At 52.2% G+C, this 21,057-nt stretch overlaps 1 protein-coding gene across 1 annotated transcript in view; it reads right to left on the bottom strand.

The window, feature by feature from the left end:
• Nucleotides 1–20,434, bottom strand: part of LOC144954003 (gamma-aminobutyric acid receptor subunit beta-3-like) — a 29,861-nt gene extending 9,427 nt beyond the window's left edge. Inside the window, exons 1-4 of the mRNA XM_078884587.1 lie at nt 20,214–20,434; nt 11,580–11,662; nt 5,523–5,663; nt 2,244–2,396 (exon numbers count right to left, since the gene is read on the bottom strand). Coding sequence (XP_078740713.1) covers nt 2,244–2,396; nt 5,523–5,663; nt 11,580–11,662; nt 20,214–20,419 — 583 coding nt within the window. The 5' untranslated portion in view covers nt 20,420–20,434. The remainder of the gene's footprint in view (nt 1–2,243; nt 2,397–5,522; nt 5,664–11,579; nt 11,663–20,213) is intronic.
• Nucleotides 20,435–21,057: the final 623 nt, after the last annotated feature.

Here is a 21,057-nt window from a genome sequence, read left to right as displayed (position 1 = left end):
TAAAGCACAGCAAGTTGGCACAGTAGGGGGCACAGGTGGCGCATCAGCCAGTCATCTCAGTCATCTCATTTAGTCGACCCGTGGCACCTGCTGGGTCTGCCCCGTGACCTCCTCCTGCACCTAGCCTGGCACAGCAGTCAACCCATGGCACCTACTGGGTCTGCCCCGTGACCTCCTCATGCACCTAGCCTGGCACAGCAGTCGACCCGTGGCACCTGCTGGGTCTGCCCCGTGACCTCCTCCTCCTGCACCTAGCCTGGCACAGCAGTCGACCCGTGGCACCTGCTGGGTCTGCCCCGTGACCTCCTCCTGCACCTAGCCTGGCACAGCAGTCGACCCGTGGCACCTGCTGGGTCTGCCCCGTGACCTCCTCCTGCACCTAGCCTGGCACAGCAGTCGACCCGTGGCACCTGCTGGGTCTGCCCCGTGACCTCCTCATGCACCTAGCCTGGCACAGCAGTCGACCCGTGGCACCTGCTGGGTCTGCCCCGTGACCTCCTGCCAGCGGGCGTTCGACACTTCACGTGGTAGCCTCAAGGTGCACTTGGCCTGGCACAAGCGTCGTGGTGACGTCACCGCCACTTAGTGGCGAATGGTGGTTGTGGGTGGGTGGGTGGGTGAGTTGGGGGATGGGTGGGTGAGTTGGTGGGTGAGTGGGTGGGTGCGTGGGTGGGTGAGTGGGTGGGTGGGTGGGTGAGTTGGGGGATTGGTGGATGAGTGGGTGAGTGGGTAGGTGGGTGGGTGGGTGAGTGTGTGGGTGGGTGGATGAGTTGGTGGGTGAGTGGGTGGGTGCGTGGGTGCGTTGGTGGATGAGTGGGTGACTGGGTAGGTGGGTGGGTGGGTGAGTGAGTGGGTGATTGAGTGGGTGAGTGAGGGAGTGACCTCCTGCCAGCGGGCGTTCGACACTTCACGTGGCAGCCTCAAGGTGCACATGGCCTGGCACAAGCGTCGTGGTGACGTCACCGCCACTTAGTGGCGAATGGCGGTTGTTGTTGTTGTTGGTGGTGGTGATGATGATGATGGTGGTGATGGTCGTATCTATCTCTCTCTGTCTCTCTCTGTGTCTCTCTCTCTCTCTGTCTCTCTCTCTAGCTCTCTGTGTCTCTCTCTCTAGCTCTCTGTGTCTCTCTCTCTGTCTCTCTCTCTAGCTCTCTGTGTCTCTCTCTCTAGCTCTCTGTGTCTCTCTGTGTCTCTCTCTCTGTCTCTCTCTCTAGCTCTCTGTGTCTCTCTCTCTAGCTCTCTGTGTCTCTCTGTGTCTCTCTCTCTGTCTCTCTCTCTAGCTCTCTGTGTCTCTCTCTCTAGCTCTCTGTGTCTCTCTCTCTAGCTCTCTGTGTCTCTCTCTCTAGCTCTCTGTGTCTCTCTGTGTCTCTCTCTCTGTCTCTCTCTCTAGCTCTCTGTGTCTCTCTCTCTAGCTCTCTGTGTCTCTCTGTGTCTCTCTGTCTCTCTCTCTAGCTCTCTGTGTCTCTCTCTCTAGCTCTCTCTGTCTCTCTGTCTCTGTGTCTCTCTGTGTCTCTCTCTCTGTCTCTCTGTCTCTGTGTGTCTCTGTGTCTCTCTGTGTGTCTCTCACCCAGAGCCACACGAGCAGCTGAAGCGTCGTAGTTGATCCAGAAGGACACCCACGAGAGGATGGTGATGAGAGTTGACGGCATGTACGTCTGCCTCTCTCTGTGTCTCTGTGTGTGTGTCTCTCTGTCTCTGTGTGTCTCTGTGTGTCTCTCTGTCTCTCTATCTCTCACCCAGAGCCACACGAGCAGCTGAAGCGTCGTAGTTGATCCAGAAGGACACCCAGGAGAGGATGGTGATGAGAGTTGACGGCATGTACGTCTGCCTCTCTCTCTGTCTCTGTGTGTGTGTCTCTCTGTCTCTGTGTGTCTCTGTGTGTCTCTCTGTCTCTCTGTCTCTCACCCAGAGCCACACGAGCAGCTGAAGCGTCGTAGTTGATCCAGAAGGACACCCAGGAGAGGATGGTGATGAGAGTTGACGGCATGTACGTCTGCCTCTCTCTCTGTCTCTGTGTGTGTGTCTCTCTGTCTCTGTGTGTCTCTGTGTGTCTCTCTGTCTCTCTGTCTCTCACCCAGAGCCACACGAGCAGCTGAAGCGTCGTAGTTGATCCAGAAGGACACCCAGGAGAGGATGGTGATGAGAGTTGACGGCATGTACGTCTGCCTCTCTCTCTGTCTCTGTGTGTGTGTCTCTCTGTCTCTGTGTGTCTCTGTGTGTCTCTCTGTCTCTCTGTCTCTCACCCAGAGCCACACGAGCAGCTGAAGCGTCGTAGTTGATCCAGAAGGACACCCAGGAGAGGATGGTGATGAGAGTTGACGGCATGTACGTCTGCAGGATGAAGTAGCCGATGTTGCGTTTGAGTCGGAAGCTCAGAGACAGACGCGGGTAGGAGCCTTGGTGGGGTGGGAGGGGGTGGGAGGGGGGGGGAGATAAGGGGGAGATGAGGGGGAGAGGGGGAGGGGGGGGAGAGGGGGGGTGAGGGGGGGGGTGAGGGGGGGGTGAGGGGGAGAGGGGGGGAGGGGGGGGGAGATGAGGGGGAGATGAGGGGGAGAGGGGGAGGGGGGGAGAGGGGGGGAGGGGGGGGGAGGGGGAAGGAGATGAGGGGGAGATGAGGGGGAGAGGGGGAGGGGGGGGAGAGGGGGGGGGGGAGGGGGGAGGGGGGGGGAGGGGGGGGGAGATAAGGGGGAGATGAGGGGGGAGATGAGGGGGAGAGGGGGAGGGGGGGGAGAGGGGGGGGTGAGGGGGGGGAGAGGGGGAGGGGGGGGGGAGATGAGGGGGGAGATGAGGGGGAGAGGGGGAGGGGGGGGAGAGGGGGGGTGAGGGGGGTGAGGGGGGAGAGGGGGGGAGGGAGGGGGGAGATAAGGGGGAGATAAGGGGGAGAGGGGGAGGGGGGGGAGAGGGGGGGGTGAGGGGGGGTGAGGGAGAGAGGGGGGGAGGGGGGGGGAGGGGGGGGGGGAGATAAGGGGGAGATGAGGGGGAGAGGGGGAGGGGGGGAGAGGGGGGGGTGAGGGGGGGAGGGGGGGAGAGGGGGAGGGGGGGGGAGAGGGGGGGTGAGGGGGGGAGAGGGGGAGAGGGGGGGAGGGGGGGGGGAGATGAGGGGGGAGATGAGGGGGAGAGGGGGAGGGGGGGGAGAGGGGGGGTGAGGGGGGGTGAGGGGGAGGGGGGGGGAGGGGGGGGGGAGATAAGGGGGAGATAAGGGGGAGAGGGGGAGGGGGGGGAGAGGGGGGGTGAGGGGGGGGTGAGGGGGAGAGGGGGGGGAGGGGGGGGGGGAGATGAGGGGGGAGATGAGTGGGGAGATGAGGAGAGGGGGGGGGATAAGGGGGGAGATAAGGGGAGAGAGGGGGGGGGGAGATGAGGAGAGGGTGGGGGAGAGGGGGAGGGAGGGGGGAGGGAGGGGGAGGGGGGAGGGAGGGGGGGGGGGAGGGGGAGGGGGGGAGGGAGGGGGAGGGAGGGGGGGAGGGGGGGGGGGAAATGAGATGAGGAGTGGGGGGAGAGGGGGAGTGAGGGGGGGGGGAGAGGGGGAGGGAGGGGGGAGGGGGGGGGGAGGGGGGAGGGAGGGGGGGGGAGAGGGGGGAGGGGGGGGGGAAATGAGATGAGGAGTGGGGGGAGAGGGGGAGTGAGGGGGGGGGAGAGGGGGAGTGAGGGGGGGGGAGATAAGTGGGAGATGAGGAGAGGGGGGAGTGGGGGAGAGATGAGGAGAGGGGGAGGGGGGGAGAGGGGGAGTGAGGGGGAGTGAGTGGGGGGGGTGAGTGGGGGGGTGAGAGGGGGAGAGGGGGGGGAGAGGGGGGAGATAAGAAGGGAGATAAGTGGGGAGATGAGGAGATGGGGGGGGGGGGAATGAGGAGAGGGGGGGGTGAGGGGGGTGGGGGGGAGGGGGGGAGGGGGGTGGAGTGAATGGGGGAAGAGAGATACGGAGTTACCGATTTTGCCGCATGTACCCCGAAAAAAATTGCGTGTTGTGTCAAACACATTTCAGATAGGCCACACCTCCATGTACCCCGCATGCATTCACATCTTTAACGTTACATTTCGATTCAAAGCTTCTTTCGTGACTGCAGGGATTCATCTTCTTGGTTCTTTCGGTAAAGTCGTCACGTAGAAGAGAAATAATAAATTAATAAAAATATCACATAATAACATAATACAATTCTCACGACGTTTCGGCCACAACGCAAGCAGCCGTCCTCAGGTGAAGAACAGGTCTGTCGGAAAGACAGCGTCTGAATGAGCACCACCAGGCTTGGCAGCGTATATACTTAAATATATACTTAAATATACGCTGCCAAGCTTGGTGGTGTTCAGAAGAACAGGGCTGTCGGAAAGACATCGTCTGAATGAGCACCACCAAGCTTGGCAGCGTATATACTTAAATATATACTTAAATATACGCTGCCAAGCTTGGTGGTGTTCAGAAGAACAGGTCTGTCGGAAAGACAGCGTCTGAATGAGCACCACCAAGCTTGGCAGCGTATATACTTAAATATATACTTAAATATATACTTAAATATACGCTGCCAAGCTTGGTGGTGTTCAGAAGAACAGGTCTGTTGGAAAGACAGCGTCTGAATGAGCACCACCAAGCTTGGCAGCGTATATACTTAAATATATACTTAAATATACGCTGCAAAGCTTGGTGGTGTTCAGAAGAACAGGTCTGTCGGAAAGACAGCGTCTGAATGAGCACCACCAAGCTTGGCAGCGTATATACTTAAATATATACTTAAATATACGCTGCCAAGCTTGGTGGTGTTCAGAAGAACAGGTCTGTCGGAAAGACATCGTCTGAATGAGCACCACCAAGCTTGGCAGCGTATATACTTAAATATATACTTAAATATACGCTGCCAAGCTTGGTGGTGCTCAGAAGAACAGGTCTGTCGGAAAGACATCGTCTGAATGAGCACCACCAAGCTTGGCAGCGTATATACTTAAATATATACTTAAATATACGCTGCCAAGCTTGGTGGTGCTCAGAAGAACAGGTCTGTCGGAAAGACATCGTCTGAATGAGCACCACCAAGCTTGGCAGCGTATATACTTAAATATATACTTAAATATACGCTGCCAAGCTTGGTGGTGCTCAGAAGAACAGGTCTGTCGGAAAGACAGCGTCTGAATGAGCACCACCAGGCTTGGCAGCGTATATGCTGTGTGAGTCACTGTGAGTACCCTGAGTACCCTGAGTACCCTGAGTACCTGTGTGAGTCACTGTGAGTACCCTGAGTACCTGTGTGAGTACCCTGAGTACCTGTGTGAGTACCCTGAGTACCCTGAGTACCCTGAGTACCTGTAGCGAAGGCGACGCGACGTGACACCACGCGGTACTCCACGACGCTGTGTGAGTACCCTGAGTACCCTGAGTACCTGTGTGAGTACCCTGAGTACCCTGAGTACCCTGAGTACCTGTAGCGAAGGCGACGCGACGTGACACCACGCGGTACTCCAAGATGCTGTGTGAGTACCCTGAGTACCCTGAGTACCTGTGTGAGTACCCTGAGTACCCTGAGTACCCTGAGTACCTGTAGCGAAGGCGACGCGACGTGACACCACGCGGTACTCCACGACGCTGAACTGGGGGAGCTCCACTCGGTCCACTCCAGTGACGGCGCCGCCACCGCCACCTCGCCAGTAGAACTCCAGGTCGTCCGTAGTGTAGCCATCTAGGAGTAGTAGTATCAGTAGTATCAGTATTAGTAGTATCAGTAATAGTATCAGTAGTAGTATCAGTAGTATCAGTAGTATCAGTAGTAGTAGAACTCCAGTGACGGCGTCGCCACCGCCGCCACCTCGCCAGTAGAACTCCAGGTCGTCCGTAGTGTAGCCATCTAATAGGGGTAGTAGTATCAGTAGTATCAGTAGTATCAGTAGTAGTAGTAGTAGTATTAGTAGTAGTATCACTAGTATAGCATCAGTACTATCAGTAATAGTATCAGTAGAACTCCAGTGACGGCGTCGCCGCCGCCGCCTCGCCAGTAGAACTCCAGGTCGTCAGTCGTGTATCCATCTAGTGGGGGCAGTAGTATTAGTAGTATCAGCAGTAGTATCAGTAGTAGTAGTATCAGTAGTAGTAGTAGTATCAGTAGTAGTAGTGGTAGTAGTAGTGTCAGTAGTAGGGGGGAAGGCCCGGGGGGGAAGGCCCGGGGGGCCTTCCCCCCAATTCGGTTCGTGACCAGAGTCAGTTCACGAATTAAGTTTGTGAACCGAGGTATCACTGTACAAGGCGGTAGTATCAGTGATACCTCAGTTCACGAACTTAATTCGTGAACTGACTTTGGTCGCGAATCGAATTGGTCGCGAACCGAGGCACATTTCTCATTCGGTTATTTCGGTTAAGTCATGTCTAAAGATAAAATAATGAATTAAATTAAATGATAGAATACGACGTTTCGATTGCAACGCAAGCAATCATAATCAGGTATAATGAAATAGCGACATAAAATCTAACCAGAAAACTGTAGATTTTAGTGTGTCCTTCTCCTGATTTTCAGGCTTGCTTGCCGTGCCATCGCATTCGCAGCACCACGTCTGTTGACCACTCATTGATATGCTAATTTTTTCTCTAACCCTCCTCCCTCTCTCTGCCTCCGCCCCCCCCCCTCTGTCTATTTAAGGCCACCACACAGAGACGATCACCCCTCTCTGTTACCTGTGTTGCTCTCGCTATGTATCTTGGTGATATCTGTCTGCTAATATGTCTGTCTATAGTTTTCTGGTTAGATTTTATGTCGCTATTTCATTATACCTGATGATGATTGCTTGTGTTGCAATCGAAACGTCGTATTCTATTATTTAATTTAATTTATTATTTTATCTTTAGACGTGACTTAACCGAAAGAAACAAATAATAATTCCTGCAGTCACGAAAGTTCTAAAATTAAGATTGTAGATTTTATGTCGCTATTTCATTATACCTGATGATGATTGCTTGTGTTGCAATCGAAACGTCGTATTCTATTATTTACTTTAATTTATTATTTTATCTTCAGACGTGACTTAACCGAAAGAACCAAATAATAATTCCTGCAGTCACGAAAGTTCTAAAATTAAGATCGAGGCACATTTCCCCGCAGGGTTCAATGTAAATCCGGTTAATCCGTTCTGACCTTTTTTGTTTGTTTTGTTTTTGAAGCGCAAAAATTTGAAATAAAATTACAATACACATTAGCACTGTACAGTATAGTAATGTATAAAGAGAGAACACTAACCTTGCTTGAGATGACTTCAGTAAGCACTCAAACGGGTGAACTGTACAATACAGTAAGTACAGTACTGTACAGTACAGTAGTACAGTACTGTATGTGCTAAAAAGCACACCAAAAAGTCACTGGAAGTGTCTTCACAGTGCTCGCAGTACTTCTTTCTGCGTCTCTTCTTCTCTCCACGATCTTCCTACAGGAAGTCACGACCACGTGGCAGCCTGGAAATAGCATTGAAATGGCCGCGGCTCCTGTTCATGAACCGAGTTGTTCGTGAACCGAGTTGTTCATGAACAGAAGCGGAGTTCGTGAACCGGAGCAGATTGTTATGAACTTTTCTGTTCGTGAACCGAGTTGTTCATGAACAGAAGCGGAGTTCGTGAACCGGAGCTTATTGTCGTGAACTTTTCTGTTCGTGAACCGAGTTGTTCGTGAACAGAAGCAGAGTTCGTGAACCGGAGCTTATTGTTATGAACTTTTCTGTTCGTGAACCGAGTTGTTCATGAACAGAAGCGGAGTTCGTGAACCGGAGCAGATTGTTATGAACTTTTCTGTCCGTGAACCGAGTTGTTCATGAACAGAAGCGGAGTTCGTGAACCGGAGCTTATTGTTATGAACTTTTCTGTTCGTGAACCGAGTTGTTCATGAACAGAAGCGGAGTTCGTGAACCGGAGCTTATTGTCGTGAACTTTTCTGTTCGTGAACCGAGTTGTTCATGAACAGAAGCGGAGTTCGTGAACCGGAGCTTATTGTTATGAACTTTTCTGTCCGTGAACCGAGTTGTTCATGAACAGAAGCGGAGTTTGTGAACCGGAGCTTATTGTTATGAACTTTTCTGTCCGTGAACCGAGTTGTTCATGAACAGAAGCGGAGTTCGTGAACCGGAGCATCTTGTTATGAACTTTTCTGTTCGTGAACCGAGTTGTTCATGAACAGAAGCGGAGTTCGTGAACCGGAGCATCTTGTTATGAACTTTTCTGTTCGTGAACCGAGTTGTTCATGAACAGAAGCGGAGTTCGTGAACCGGAGCTTATTGTCGTGAACTTTTCTGTTCGTGAACCGAGTTGTTCATGAACAGAAGCGGAGTTCGTGAACCGGAGCATCTTGTTACGAACTTTTCTGTTCGTGAACCGAGTTGTTCGTGAAACGAAGCGGAGTTCGTGAACCGGAGCATCTTGTTATGAACTTTTCTGTTCGTCAACCGAGTTGTTCATGAACAGAAGCGGAGTTCGTGAACCGGAGCTTATTGTTATGAACTTTTCTGTCCGTGAACCGAGTTGTTCATGAACAGAAGCGGAGTTCGTGAACCGGAGCATCTTGTTATGAACTTTTCTGTCCGTGAACCGAGTTGTTCATGAACAGAAGCGGAGTTCGTGAACCGTAGCTTATTGTCGTGAACTTTTCTGTCCGTCAACCGAGTTGTTCGTGAAACGAAGCGGAGTTCGTGAACCGGAGCATTTTGTTATGAACTTTTCTGTTCGTGAACCGAGTTGTTCATGAACAGAAGCGGAGTTCGTGAACCGGAGCTTATTGTTATGAACTTTTCTGTTCGTGAACCGAGTTGTTCATGAACAGAAGCGGAGTTCGTGAACCGGAGCATCTTGTTATGAACTTTTCTGTCCGTGAACCGAGTTGTTCATGAACAGAAGCGGAGTTCGTGAACCGGAGCTTATTGTCGTGAACTTTTCTGTCCGTCAACCGAGTTGTTCGTGAAACGAAGCGGAGTTCGTGAACCGGAGCATTTTGTTATGAACTTTTCTGTTCGTGAACCGAGTTGTTCATGAACAGAAGCGGAGTTCGTGAACCGGAGCATCTTGTTATGAACTTTTCTGTTCGTGAACCGAGTTGTTCATGAACAGAAGCGGAGTTCGTGAACCGGAGCATCTTGTTATGAACTTTTCTGTTCGTGAACCGAGTTGTTCATGAACAGAAGCGGAGTTCGTGAACCGGAGCTTATTGTCGTGAACTTTTCTGTTCGTGAACCGAGTTGTTCATGAACAGAAGCGGAGTTCGTGAACCGGAGCTTATTGTCGTGAACTTTTCTGTTCGTGAACCGAGTTGTTCATGAACAGAAGCGGAGTTCGTGAACCGGAGCATCTTGTTATGAACTTTTCTGTTCGTGAACCGAGTTGTTCATGAACAGAAGCGGAGTTCGTGAACCGGAGCTTATTGTTATGAACTTTTCTGTTCGTGAACCGAGTTGTTCATGAACAGAAGCGGAGTTCGTGAACCGGAGCATCTTGTTATGAACTTTTCTGTTCGTGAACCGAGTTGTTCATGAACAGAAGCGGAGTTCGTGAACCGGAGCATCTTGTTATGAACTTTTCTGTTCGTGAACCGAGTTGTTCATGAACAGAAGCGGAGTTCGTGAACCGGAGCATCTTGTTATGAACTTTTCTGTTCGTGAACCGAGTTGTTCATGAACAGAAGCGGAGTTCGTGAACCGGAGCATCTTGTTATGAACTTTTCTGTTCGTGAACCGAGTTGTTCATGAACAGAAGCGGAGTTCGTGAACCGGAGCAGATTGTTATGAACTTTTCTGTTCGTGAACCGAGTTGTTCATGAACAGAAGCGGAGTTCGTGAACCGGAGCATCTTGTTATGAACTTTTCTGTTCGTGAACCGAGTTGTTCATGAACCGAAGCGGAGTTCGTGAACCGGAGCTTATTGTTATGAACTTTTCTGTTCGTGAACCGAGTTGTTCATGAACAGAAGCGGAGTTCGTGAACCGAGGTATCACTGTATCAGTAGGGCTCAGGGTTCAGTGTTTAGCTTAAACCTCCTGGCTACCATCAAAGGTTGCCGATCATTGCTACAACTCGGTGGGCTCTCATGAAATTGTCTTTTCCGAGACCAAGGTGCTCTGCAAACCCTCTGGCTACCATCAAATGTTTGTTACACGAAGCCATACAAATATACAAACACAGACATAATTTCGACCGTGATGACGGTTACAAACTGAGTAATCATTGGAAAGATGTGATCAAGCGTGCAAAAAAAGATGTAACTACAGCTTATTTGGCCAATCTTATTTGACAGACAACTATTACAGGTTTACCATGTTCAGTTGTTTTCTCCTTGTCACAGGTTGAGTCACAAACCGTACCTCTCCATAACAAAGGCTCACCCTCTTAAGCCTCACCTTACCATATGAATAAAAAGTGTGCCGTACTTGGCCCTTCCCCCCCTCTCCAACCATTATATAAACGGAGTGGTAGCTCCTGCAATCTCTAATTCACTTGATACAGCTGTCGTGGCTGTGACGGTTCCACCTGAAGACGGAAGCTTGTGTTGCCTCCGAAACGTCGTGATTTTTATTTTTATTCTACTTTCATTAATTTTAATGTTTTTACCTACACGGTGACTTTACCGAAAAAACCTAAGAATGTGAATCCTTGCAGTCACGAAAGCTTCAAATTTAGAAGCAAGAAGACGGCTAGATAGGCCCTGGGACTCTCCTGGATCGCCGTCCTTCTCAGGAGCGACCAGGGCAAGTCAGCGGCGTGGCCCCGAGAGCCCAGAGCCGGTGCTCTTGCAAGAGGCGGTCTGGGGACTCAGGGTGCCGTGATCCCAGCTTGGCCAGGGCTGGGTTAGCTAGTCTCCCCTAGCCCGGTAGTGGAGGACCTAGGAGTAGGCTAGCCGTGACATAGAGTGTTGATCTCCCTGTTAGACGGGTGAATGGGCCGGTCTGGGGACTCAGGGTGCCGTGATCCCAGCTTGGCCAGGGCTGGGTCAGCTAGCCTCCCCTAGCCCTGTAGTGGAGGACCTGGGAGTAGGCTAGCTGTGACAGAGAGTGTTGATCTCCCTGTTAGACGGGTGAATGGGCCGGACTGGGGACTCAGGGTGCCGTGATCCCAGCTTGGCCAGGGCTGGGTTAGCTAGTCTCCCCTAGCCCTGTAGTGGAGGACCTGGGAGTAGGCTAGCTTAAATTTCGATGTAAAGCTTTCGTGACTGCAGGGATTCATCTTCTTGGTTCTTTCGGTAAAGTCGTCACGTAGAAGGGAAATAATAAAATGATAAAAATAAAACATTACGAAATACAATTGTATTTTAATACTCAAGGGAAATAATAAAATAATAAAATTAAAACATAATAAAATACATTTCGATGTAAAGCTTCTTTCGTGACTGCAGGGATTCATCTTCTTGGTTCTTTCGGTAAAGTCGTCACGTAGAAGGGAAGTAATAAAATAATAAAAATAAAACGTAATAAAATAAAATAATTCTCACGACGTTTCGGCTACAACGCACCTCCAACCCAGCTTATATATATATAAGCTCCTAGCTTGGCAGTGTCTCATTCTTCACCTGAAGACGGCTGCTTGCGTTGTAGCTGATGATGATGATGATGTTACTGATGATGATGATGTTGGCAACTCACAACTTTCGATCTCGAGGGTGCAGTTCTGCTCGTCCAATGGATACCTCCGAAGATCCATCATGCAGGCAGCAGTGGTGGTGATCCTGTAACATTCATTCACTCATTCATTCACTGATTCATTCACTGATTCATTCACTCACTCATTCACTGATTCATTCACTCACTCAGTCACTCACTCAGTCACCATCATGCAGGCAGCAGTGGTGGTGATCCTGTAACATTCATTCACTGATTCATTCACTGATTCATTCACTCACTCATTCACTGATTCATTCACTCACTCAGTCACTCACTCAGTCACCATCATGCAGGCAGCAGTGGTGGTGATCCTGTAACATTCATTCACTGATTCATTCACTGATTCATTCACTGATTCATTCACTCACTCATTCACTGATTCATTCACTCACTCAGTCACTCACTCAGTCACCATCATGCAGGCAGCAGTGGTGGTGATCCTGTAACATTCATTCACTCATTCATTCACTGATTCATTCACTGATTCATTCACTCACTCATTCACTGATTCATTCACTCACTCAGTTACTCATTCATTCACTCACTCAGTCACTCACTCAGTCAGTCACCATCATGCAGGCAGCAGTGGTGGTGATCCTTTAAGTAGTCATTCACTCATTCATTCACTCATTCACTCATTCATTCACTCAGTCACTCACTCACTCAGTCACCATCATGCAGGCAGCAGTGGTGGTGATCCTGCAAGTAGTGATTCACTCACTAATTCACTCATTCACTCATTCACTCACCACTCAGTTAGTCACTCACTCAGTCACTCAGTCACTCACTCACTCATTCATTCACTCACTCACTCATTCACTCAGTCAGTCACTCACTCACTCAGTCACTCACTCACTCACCACTCAGTCATTCACTCAGTCACTCACTCACTCACTCATTCACTCAGTCAGTCACTCACTCACTCAGTCACTCAGTCAGTCACTCAGTCACTCACTCACTCACTCACTCACTCACTCAGTCAGTCACTCACTCACTCAGTCACTCAGTCAGTCACTCAGTCTCTCACTCAGTCACCCACTCACTCAGTCAGTCACTCAGTCAGTCACTCAGTCACTCACTCACTCACTCACTCAGTCACTCAGTCAGTCACTCAGTCTCTCACTCAGTCACCCACTCACTCAGTCAGTCACTCAGTCAGTCACTCAGTCACTCACTCACTCACTTATTCACTCAGTCAGTCACTCAGTCTCTCACTCAGTCACCCACTCACTCAGTCAGTCACTCAGTCAGTCACTCAGTCACTCACTCACTCACTCAGTCACTCAGTCAGTCACTCAGTCTCTCACTCAGTCACCCACTCACTCAGTCAGTCACTCAGTCAGTCACTCAGTCACTCACTCACTCACTTATTCACTCAGTCAGTCACTCAGTCTCTCACTCAGTCACCCACTCACTCAGTCTCTCACTCAGTCACCCACTCACTCAGTCACTCACTCAGTCACCATCATGCAGGCAGCAGTGGTGGTGATCCTTTAAGTAGTCATTCACTCATTCACTCACCACTCAGTTAGTCACTCACTCAGTCACTCAGTCACTCAGTCACTCACTCACTCATTCATTCACTCACTCACTCATTCACTCATTCACTCAGTCAGTCACTCACTCACTCAGTCACTCACTCACTCACTCACCACTCAGTCATTCACTCAGTCACTCACTCACTCACTCATTCACTCACTCAGTCAGTCATTCACTCACTCAGTCACTCAGTCAGTCACTCAGTCACTCACTCACTCATTCATTCACTCACTCATTCACTCAGTCAGTCACTCACTCAGTCAGTCATTCACTCAGTCACTCAGTCACTCACTCACTCACTCAGTCACTCAGTCACTCAGTCACTCACTCAGTCACTCAGTCACTCACTCACTAATTAACTCATTCACTCATTCACTCACCACTCAGTTAGTCACTCACTCAGTCACTCACTCACTCATTCATTCACTCACTCACTCATTCACTCAGTCAGTCACTCACTCACTCAGTCACTCACTCACTCACCACTCAGTCATTCACTCAGTCACTCACTCACTCACTCACTCATTCACTCACTCAGTCACTCATTCATTCACTCACCACTCAGTTAGTCACTCACTCACTCAGTCACTCAGTCACTCATTCACTCACTCACTCAGTTAGTCACTCACTCAGTCACTCAGTCACTCATTCATTCACTCACTCACTCATTCACTCATTCACTCATTCACTCAGTCAGTCACTCACTCAGTCAGTCATTCACTCAGTCACTCAGTCACTCACTCACTCACTCAGTCACTCAGTCACTCAGTCACTCACTCAGTCACTCAGTCACTCACTCACTCACTCATTCACTCATTCATTCACTCAGTCACTCACTCACTCAGTCACCATCATGCAGGCAGCAGTGGTGGTGATCCTGCAAGTAGTCATTCACTCACTAATTAACTCATTCACTCATTCACTCACCACTCAGTTAGTCACTCACTCAGTCACTCACTCACTCATTCACTCACTCACTCATTCACTCAGTCAGTCACTCACTCACTCAGTCACTCACTCACTCACCACTCAGTCATTCACTCAGTCACTCACTCACTCACTCACTCATTCACTCACTCAGTCACTCATTCATTCACTCACCACTCAGTTAGTCACTCACTCAGTCACTCAGTCACTCATTCACTCACTCACTCAGTTAGTCACTCACTCAGTCACTCAGTCACTCATTCATTCACTCACTCACTCATTCACTCATTCACTCATTCACTCAGTCAGTCACTCACTCAGTCAGTCATTCACTCAGTCACTCAGTCACTCACTCACTCACTCAGTCACTCAGTCACTCAGTCACTCACTCAGTCACTCAGTCACTCACTCACTCACTCATTCACTCATTCATTCACTCAGTCACTCACTCACTCAGTCACCATCATGCAGGCAGCAGTGGTGGTGATCCTGCAAGTAGTCATTCACTCACTAATTAACTCATTCACTCATTCACTCACCACTCAGTTAGTCACTCACTCAGTCACTCACTCACTCATTCATTCACTCACTCACTCATTCACTCAGTCAGTCACTCACTCACTCAGTCACTCACTCACTCACCACTCAGTCATTCACTCAGTCACTCACTCACTCACTCATTCACTCACTCAGTCACTCATTCATTCACTCACCACTCAGTTAGTCACTCACTCAGTCACTCAGTCACTCATTCACTCACTCACTCAGTTAGTCACTCACTCAGTCACTCAGTCACTCATTCATTCACTCACTCACTCATTCACTCATTCACTCATTCACTCAGTCAGTCACTCACTCAGTCAGTCATTCACTCAGTCACTCAGTCACTCACTCACTCACTCAGTCACTCAGTCACTCAGTCACTCACTCAGTCACTCACTCACTCAGTCACTCACTCACTCACTCACTCACTCACCACTCAGTCATTCACTCAGTCACTCACTCACTCACTCATTCACTCACTCAGTCAGTCACTCACTCACTCAGTCACTCAGTCAGTCACTCAGTCACTCACTCACTCACTCACTCAGTCACTCAGTCAGTCACTCACTCACTCAGTCACTCAGTCAGTCACTCAGTCTCTCACTCAGTCACCCACTCACTCAGTCAGTCACTCAGTCAGTCACTCAGTCACTCACTCACTCACTCAGTCACTCAGTCAGTCACTCACTCATTCACTCAGTCAGTCACTCAGTCGCTCACTCAGTCACCCACTCACTCAGTCACTCACTCAGTCACCATCATGCAGGCAGCAGTGGTGGTGATCCTGCAACAGTCACTCACTCATTCACTCACTCATTCACTCATTCATTCACTCACTCATTCACTCACTCAGTCACTCATTCATTCACTCACTCATTCACTCACTCATTCACTCACTCAGTCACTCACTCAGTCACTCAGTCACTCATTCATTCACTCACTCATTCACTCACTCAGTCACTCATTCATTCACTCACCACTCAGTTAGTCACTCACTCAGTCACTCAGTCACTCATTCACTCACTCACTCATTCACTCATTCACTCACTCACTCACTCAGTCAGTCACTCACCACTCACTCAGTCACCACTCACTCACCACTCACTCAGTCACTCAGTCACTCACTCAGTCACTCAGTCACTCACTCACTCACTCAGTCACTCACTCACTCACTCAGTCACTCAGTCACTCACTCACTCACTCACTCAGACAGTCAGTCATTCACTCAGTCACTCACTCAGTCACCATCATGCAGACAGCGGTGGTGGTGATCCTGCAACAGTCACTCACCACTCACTCACTCAGTCACTCAGTCATTCACTCACTCAGTCACTCACTCATTCACTCAGTCACTCAGTCATTCACTCACCACTCACTCACCACTCACTCACCACTCACTCACTCACTCAGTCATTCACTCAGTCACTCACTCAGTCACTCACTCAGTCACTCAGTCACTCACTCAGTCACTCACCACTCACTCACCACTCACTCACCACTCAGTCACTCATTCAGTCAGTCAGTCATCCACTCACTCAGTCACTCACTCATTCACTCAGTCACTCAGTCATTCACTCACCACTCACTCACCACTCACTCACTCACCACTCACTCACCACTCACTCACTCACTCAGTCACTCAGTCATTCAGTCACTCACTCACTCAGACAGTCACTCAGTCAGTCACTCACTCAGTCACTCAGTCATTCACTCACCACTCACTCACCACTCACTCACTCACTCACCACTCACTCACCACTCACTCACTCAGTCATTCACTCAGTCACTCACTCAGTCACTCACTCAGTCACTCAGTCACTCACTCAGTCACTCACCACTCACTCACCACTCACTCACCACTCAGTCACTCATTCAGTCAGTCAGTCATCCACTCACTCAGTCACTCACTCACTCACTCAGTCAGTCACTCATTCAGTCACTCAGTCATTCACTCACTCACTTAGTCAATCAGTCATTTACTCACTCAGTCACTCACTCACTCAGTCACTCACTCACTCATTCAGTCACTCACCACTCACTCACCACTCACTCAGTCACTCACTCACTCACCACTCACTCACTCATTCACTAATCTACTTACCCACTCACCCACCCACTCACCCACCCACTCACTCACCCATTCACTAATCTACTCACCCACTCACCCACTCACTCCCCTACTCACCCACCCACCCACCCACTCACCCACCCACCCACCCACCCACTCACCCACCCACCCACCCACCCATTCACCCACTCATCCACCCACCCACTCACCCACCCACTCACTCACCCACTCACTCACCCACTCACCCACTCACTCACCCACACACTCACTCACTCACCCACTCACCCATTCACTAATCTACTCACCCACTCACCCACTCACTCACCCACTCACCCACCCACCCACTCACCCACCCACCCACTCACCCACCCACCCACCCACTCACCCACCCACTCATCCACCCACCCACTCACTCACCCACTCACCCACCCACTCACCCACCCACCCACCCACTCATCCACTCACTCACCCACCCACCCACTCACCCACCCATCCACTCACCCACCCACCCACCCACTCATCCACTCACTCACCACTCACTCACTCACTCACCCACCCACTTACTCACCCACTCACTCACCCACCCACCCACCCACTCACTCACCCACCCACCCACCCACTCACCCACCCACCCACCCACTCACCCACCCTCCCACTCACCCACTCACCCACCCACCCACTCACCCACCCTCCCACTCACCCACTCACCCACCCACTCACTCACCCACTCACTCACCCACTCACCCACTCACTCACCCACCCACCCACTCACTCACCCACCCATCCACTCACCCACCCACTCACCCACTCACCCACTCACCCACCCACTCACCCACCCACTCACTCACTCACCCACTCACCCACTCACACACCCACCCACCCACTCACCCACTCACCCACCCACCCACCCACTCACCCACCCACCCACCCACTCACCCACCCACTCACCCACCCACTCACTCACCCACTCACACACCCACCCACCCACCCACTCACCCACCCACTCACCCACCCACTCACCCACTCAACCACCCACCCACCCACTCACCCACCCACCCACCCACTCACTCACCCACTCACACACCCACCCACCCACCCACCCACCCACCCACCCACTCACCCACCCACTCACCCACCCACTCACCCACTCAACCACCCACTCACCCACTCACCCACCCACCCACCCACTCACCTCAACCCATAGAGTACAGTCCCATCAGGGTGTAGACGGATCATACGATTCTTCACGGTGACCCCGTGCACTCACTCACCACTCACTCACTCACCCACTCACTCACCCACCCACCCACCCACTCACCCACCCACCCACCCACCCACTCACCCACCCACCCACCCACCCACTCACCCACTCACCCACCCACCCACTCACTCACTCACTCACTCACCCACCCACTCACTCACTCACCCACCCACCCACCCACCCACCCACTCACCCACCCACCCACTCACCCACCCACCCACTCACCCACCCACTCACCCACCCACTCACCCACTCACCCACTCACCCACCCACCCACCCACTCACCCACCCACTCACTCACCCACTCACTCACCCACTCACCCACTCACTCACCCACCCATCCACTCACCCACCCACTCACCCACTCACCCACCCACTCACCCACCCACTCACTCACTCACCCACTCACCACTCACTCACTCACCCACTCACACACCCACCCACCCACTCACCCACCCACTCACCCACCCACTCACCCACTCAACCACCCACCCACTCACCCACCCACCCACTCACCCACCCACCCACCCACTCGCTCACCCACTCACCCACCCACCCACTCACCCACCCACCCACTCACCTCAACCCATAGAGTACAGTCCCATCAGGGTGTAGACGGATCATACGATTCTTCACGGTGACCTCGTGCACTCACTCACCACTCACTCACTCACCCACCCACCCACTCACCCACTCACCCACTCACCCACTCACCCACCCACTCACCCACTCACCTCAACCCGTAGAGTACAGTCCCATCAGGGTGTAGACGGATCATACGATTCTTCACCGTGACCCCGTGCACTCACTCACCACTCACTCACTCACTCACTCACTCACCCACCCACTCACCCACCCACCCACTCACCCACCCACTCACCCACTCACCCACTCACCCACCCACCCACCCACTCACCTCAACCCGTAGAGTACAGTCCCATCAGGGTGTAGACGGATCATACGATTCTTCACCGTGACCCCGTGCACTCACTCACCACTCACTCACTCACCCACCCACCCACTCACCCACCCACCCACCCACCCACTCACCCACTCACCCACCCACCCACTCACCCACTCACCCACTCACCTCAACCCGTAGAGCACGGTCCCATCAGGGTGTAGACGGATCATACGATTCTTCACGGTCACCCCGTGCACTCACTCACCACTCACTCACTCACCACTCACTCACCCACTCACCCACCCACTCACTCACTCACTCACCCACTCACCCACTCACCTCAACCCGTAGAGTACAGTCCCATCAGGGTGTAGACGGATCATACGATTCTTCACCGTGACCCCGTGCACTCACTCACCACTCACTCACTCACTCACCCACCCACTCACCCACCCACCCACTCACCCACCCACTCACCCACTCACCCACTCACCCACCCACCCACCCACTCACCTCAACCCGTAGAGTACAGTCCCATCAGGGTGTAGACGGATCATACGATTCTTCACCGTGACCCCGTGCACTCACTCACCACTCACTCACTCACCCACCCACCCACTCACCCACCCACCCACCCACCGACTCACCCACTCACCCACCCACCCACTCACCCACTCACCCACTCACCCACTCACCTCAACCCGTAGAGCACGGTCCCATCAGGGTGTAGACGGATCATACGATTCTTCACGGTCACCCCGTGCACTCACTCACCACTCACTCACTCACCACTCACTCACCCACTCACCCACCCACTCACTCACTCACCCACTCACCCACCCACCCACTCACCTCAACCCGTAGAGCACGGTCCCATCAGGGTGTAGACGGATCATACGATTCTTCACCGTGACCCCGTGCACTCACTCACCACTCACTCACTCACCCACCCACCCACTCACTCACCCACCCACTCACCCACTCACCCACTCACCCACCCACCCACTCACCTCAACCCGTAGAGCACGGTCCCATCAGGGTGTAGACGGATCATACGATTCTTCACGGTGACCCCGTGCACTCACTCACCACTCACTCACTCACCCACCCACCCACTCACCCACTCACCCACCCACTCACCCACTCACCCACTCACCCACCCACCCACCCACTCACCCACTCACCCACCCACTCACCCACTCACCTCAACCCGTAGAGCACGGTCCCATCAGGGTGTAGACGGATCATACGATTCTTCACGGTCACCCCGTGCACTCACTCACCACTCACTCACTCACCCACTCACTCACTCACCCACTCACTCACTCACCCACTCACCCACTCACCCACCCACTCACCCACCCACCCACTCACCTCAACCCATACAGCACAGTCCCATCAGGGTGTAGACGGATCATACGATTCTTCACCGTGACCCCGTGCACGAACGACTTCTTGTCGTTGAGGAAGTACGTGTCAGGCACCCACAGCTGGTCGGCCACGCGGTTGTCGAGCGTCAAGTTGACGTGGATCCCCGAGTAGGAGAGCCGGCGGTCTCGCCAGTACTGCTGGAAGTACATGGTGAGGGTGTAGTCCTGCAGAGAGACACACAGAGAGACACAGAGAGAGACAGAGAGACACACAGACACACAGAGACACACACAGAGACACACACAGAGAGACACACAGACACACAGAGACACACACAGAGAGCCGGCGGTCTCGCCAGTACTGCTGGAAGTACATGGTGAGGGTGTAGTCCTGCAGAGAGACACACAGAGAGACACAGAGAGAGACAGAGAGACACACAGACACACAGAGACACACACAGAGACACACACAGAGAGACACACAGACACACAGAGACACACACAGAGAGCCGGCGGTCCCGCCAGTACTGCTGGAAGTACATGGTGAGGGTGTAGTCCTGTAGAGAGACACACAGAGAGACACAGAGAGAGACAGAGAGAGACACACAGAGACACACAGAGAGACACACACAGAGACACACAGACACACAGAGACACACACAGAGAGCCGGCGGTCCTGCCAGTACTGTTGGAAGTACATGGTGAGGGTGTAGTCCTGTAGAGAGACACACAGAGAGACACAGAGAGAGACAGAGAGACACACAGACACACAGAGAGACACACAGAGACACACACAGAGACACACACAGAGACACACAGACACACAGAGACACACACAGAGAGCCGGC

The sequence above is a fragment of the Lampetra fluviatilis genome, unplaced genomic scaffold, assembly GCF_964198595.1.
Source record: "Lampetra fluviatilis unplaced genomic scaffold, kcLamFluv1.1 SCAFFOLD_301, whole genome shotgun sequence".
In the NCBI taxonomy this organism is placed as follows: Eukaryota; Metazoa; Chordata; class Hyperoartia; order Petromyzontiformes; family Petromyzontidae; genus Lampetra; species Lampetra fluviatilis.
The sequence above is the reverse complement of the archived record's forward strand: the minus strand, read 5'-3'. Positions and strand labels throughout refer to the sequence as shown.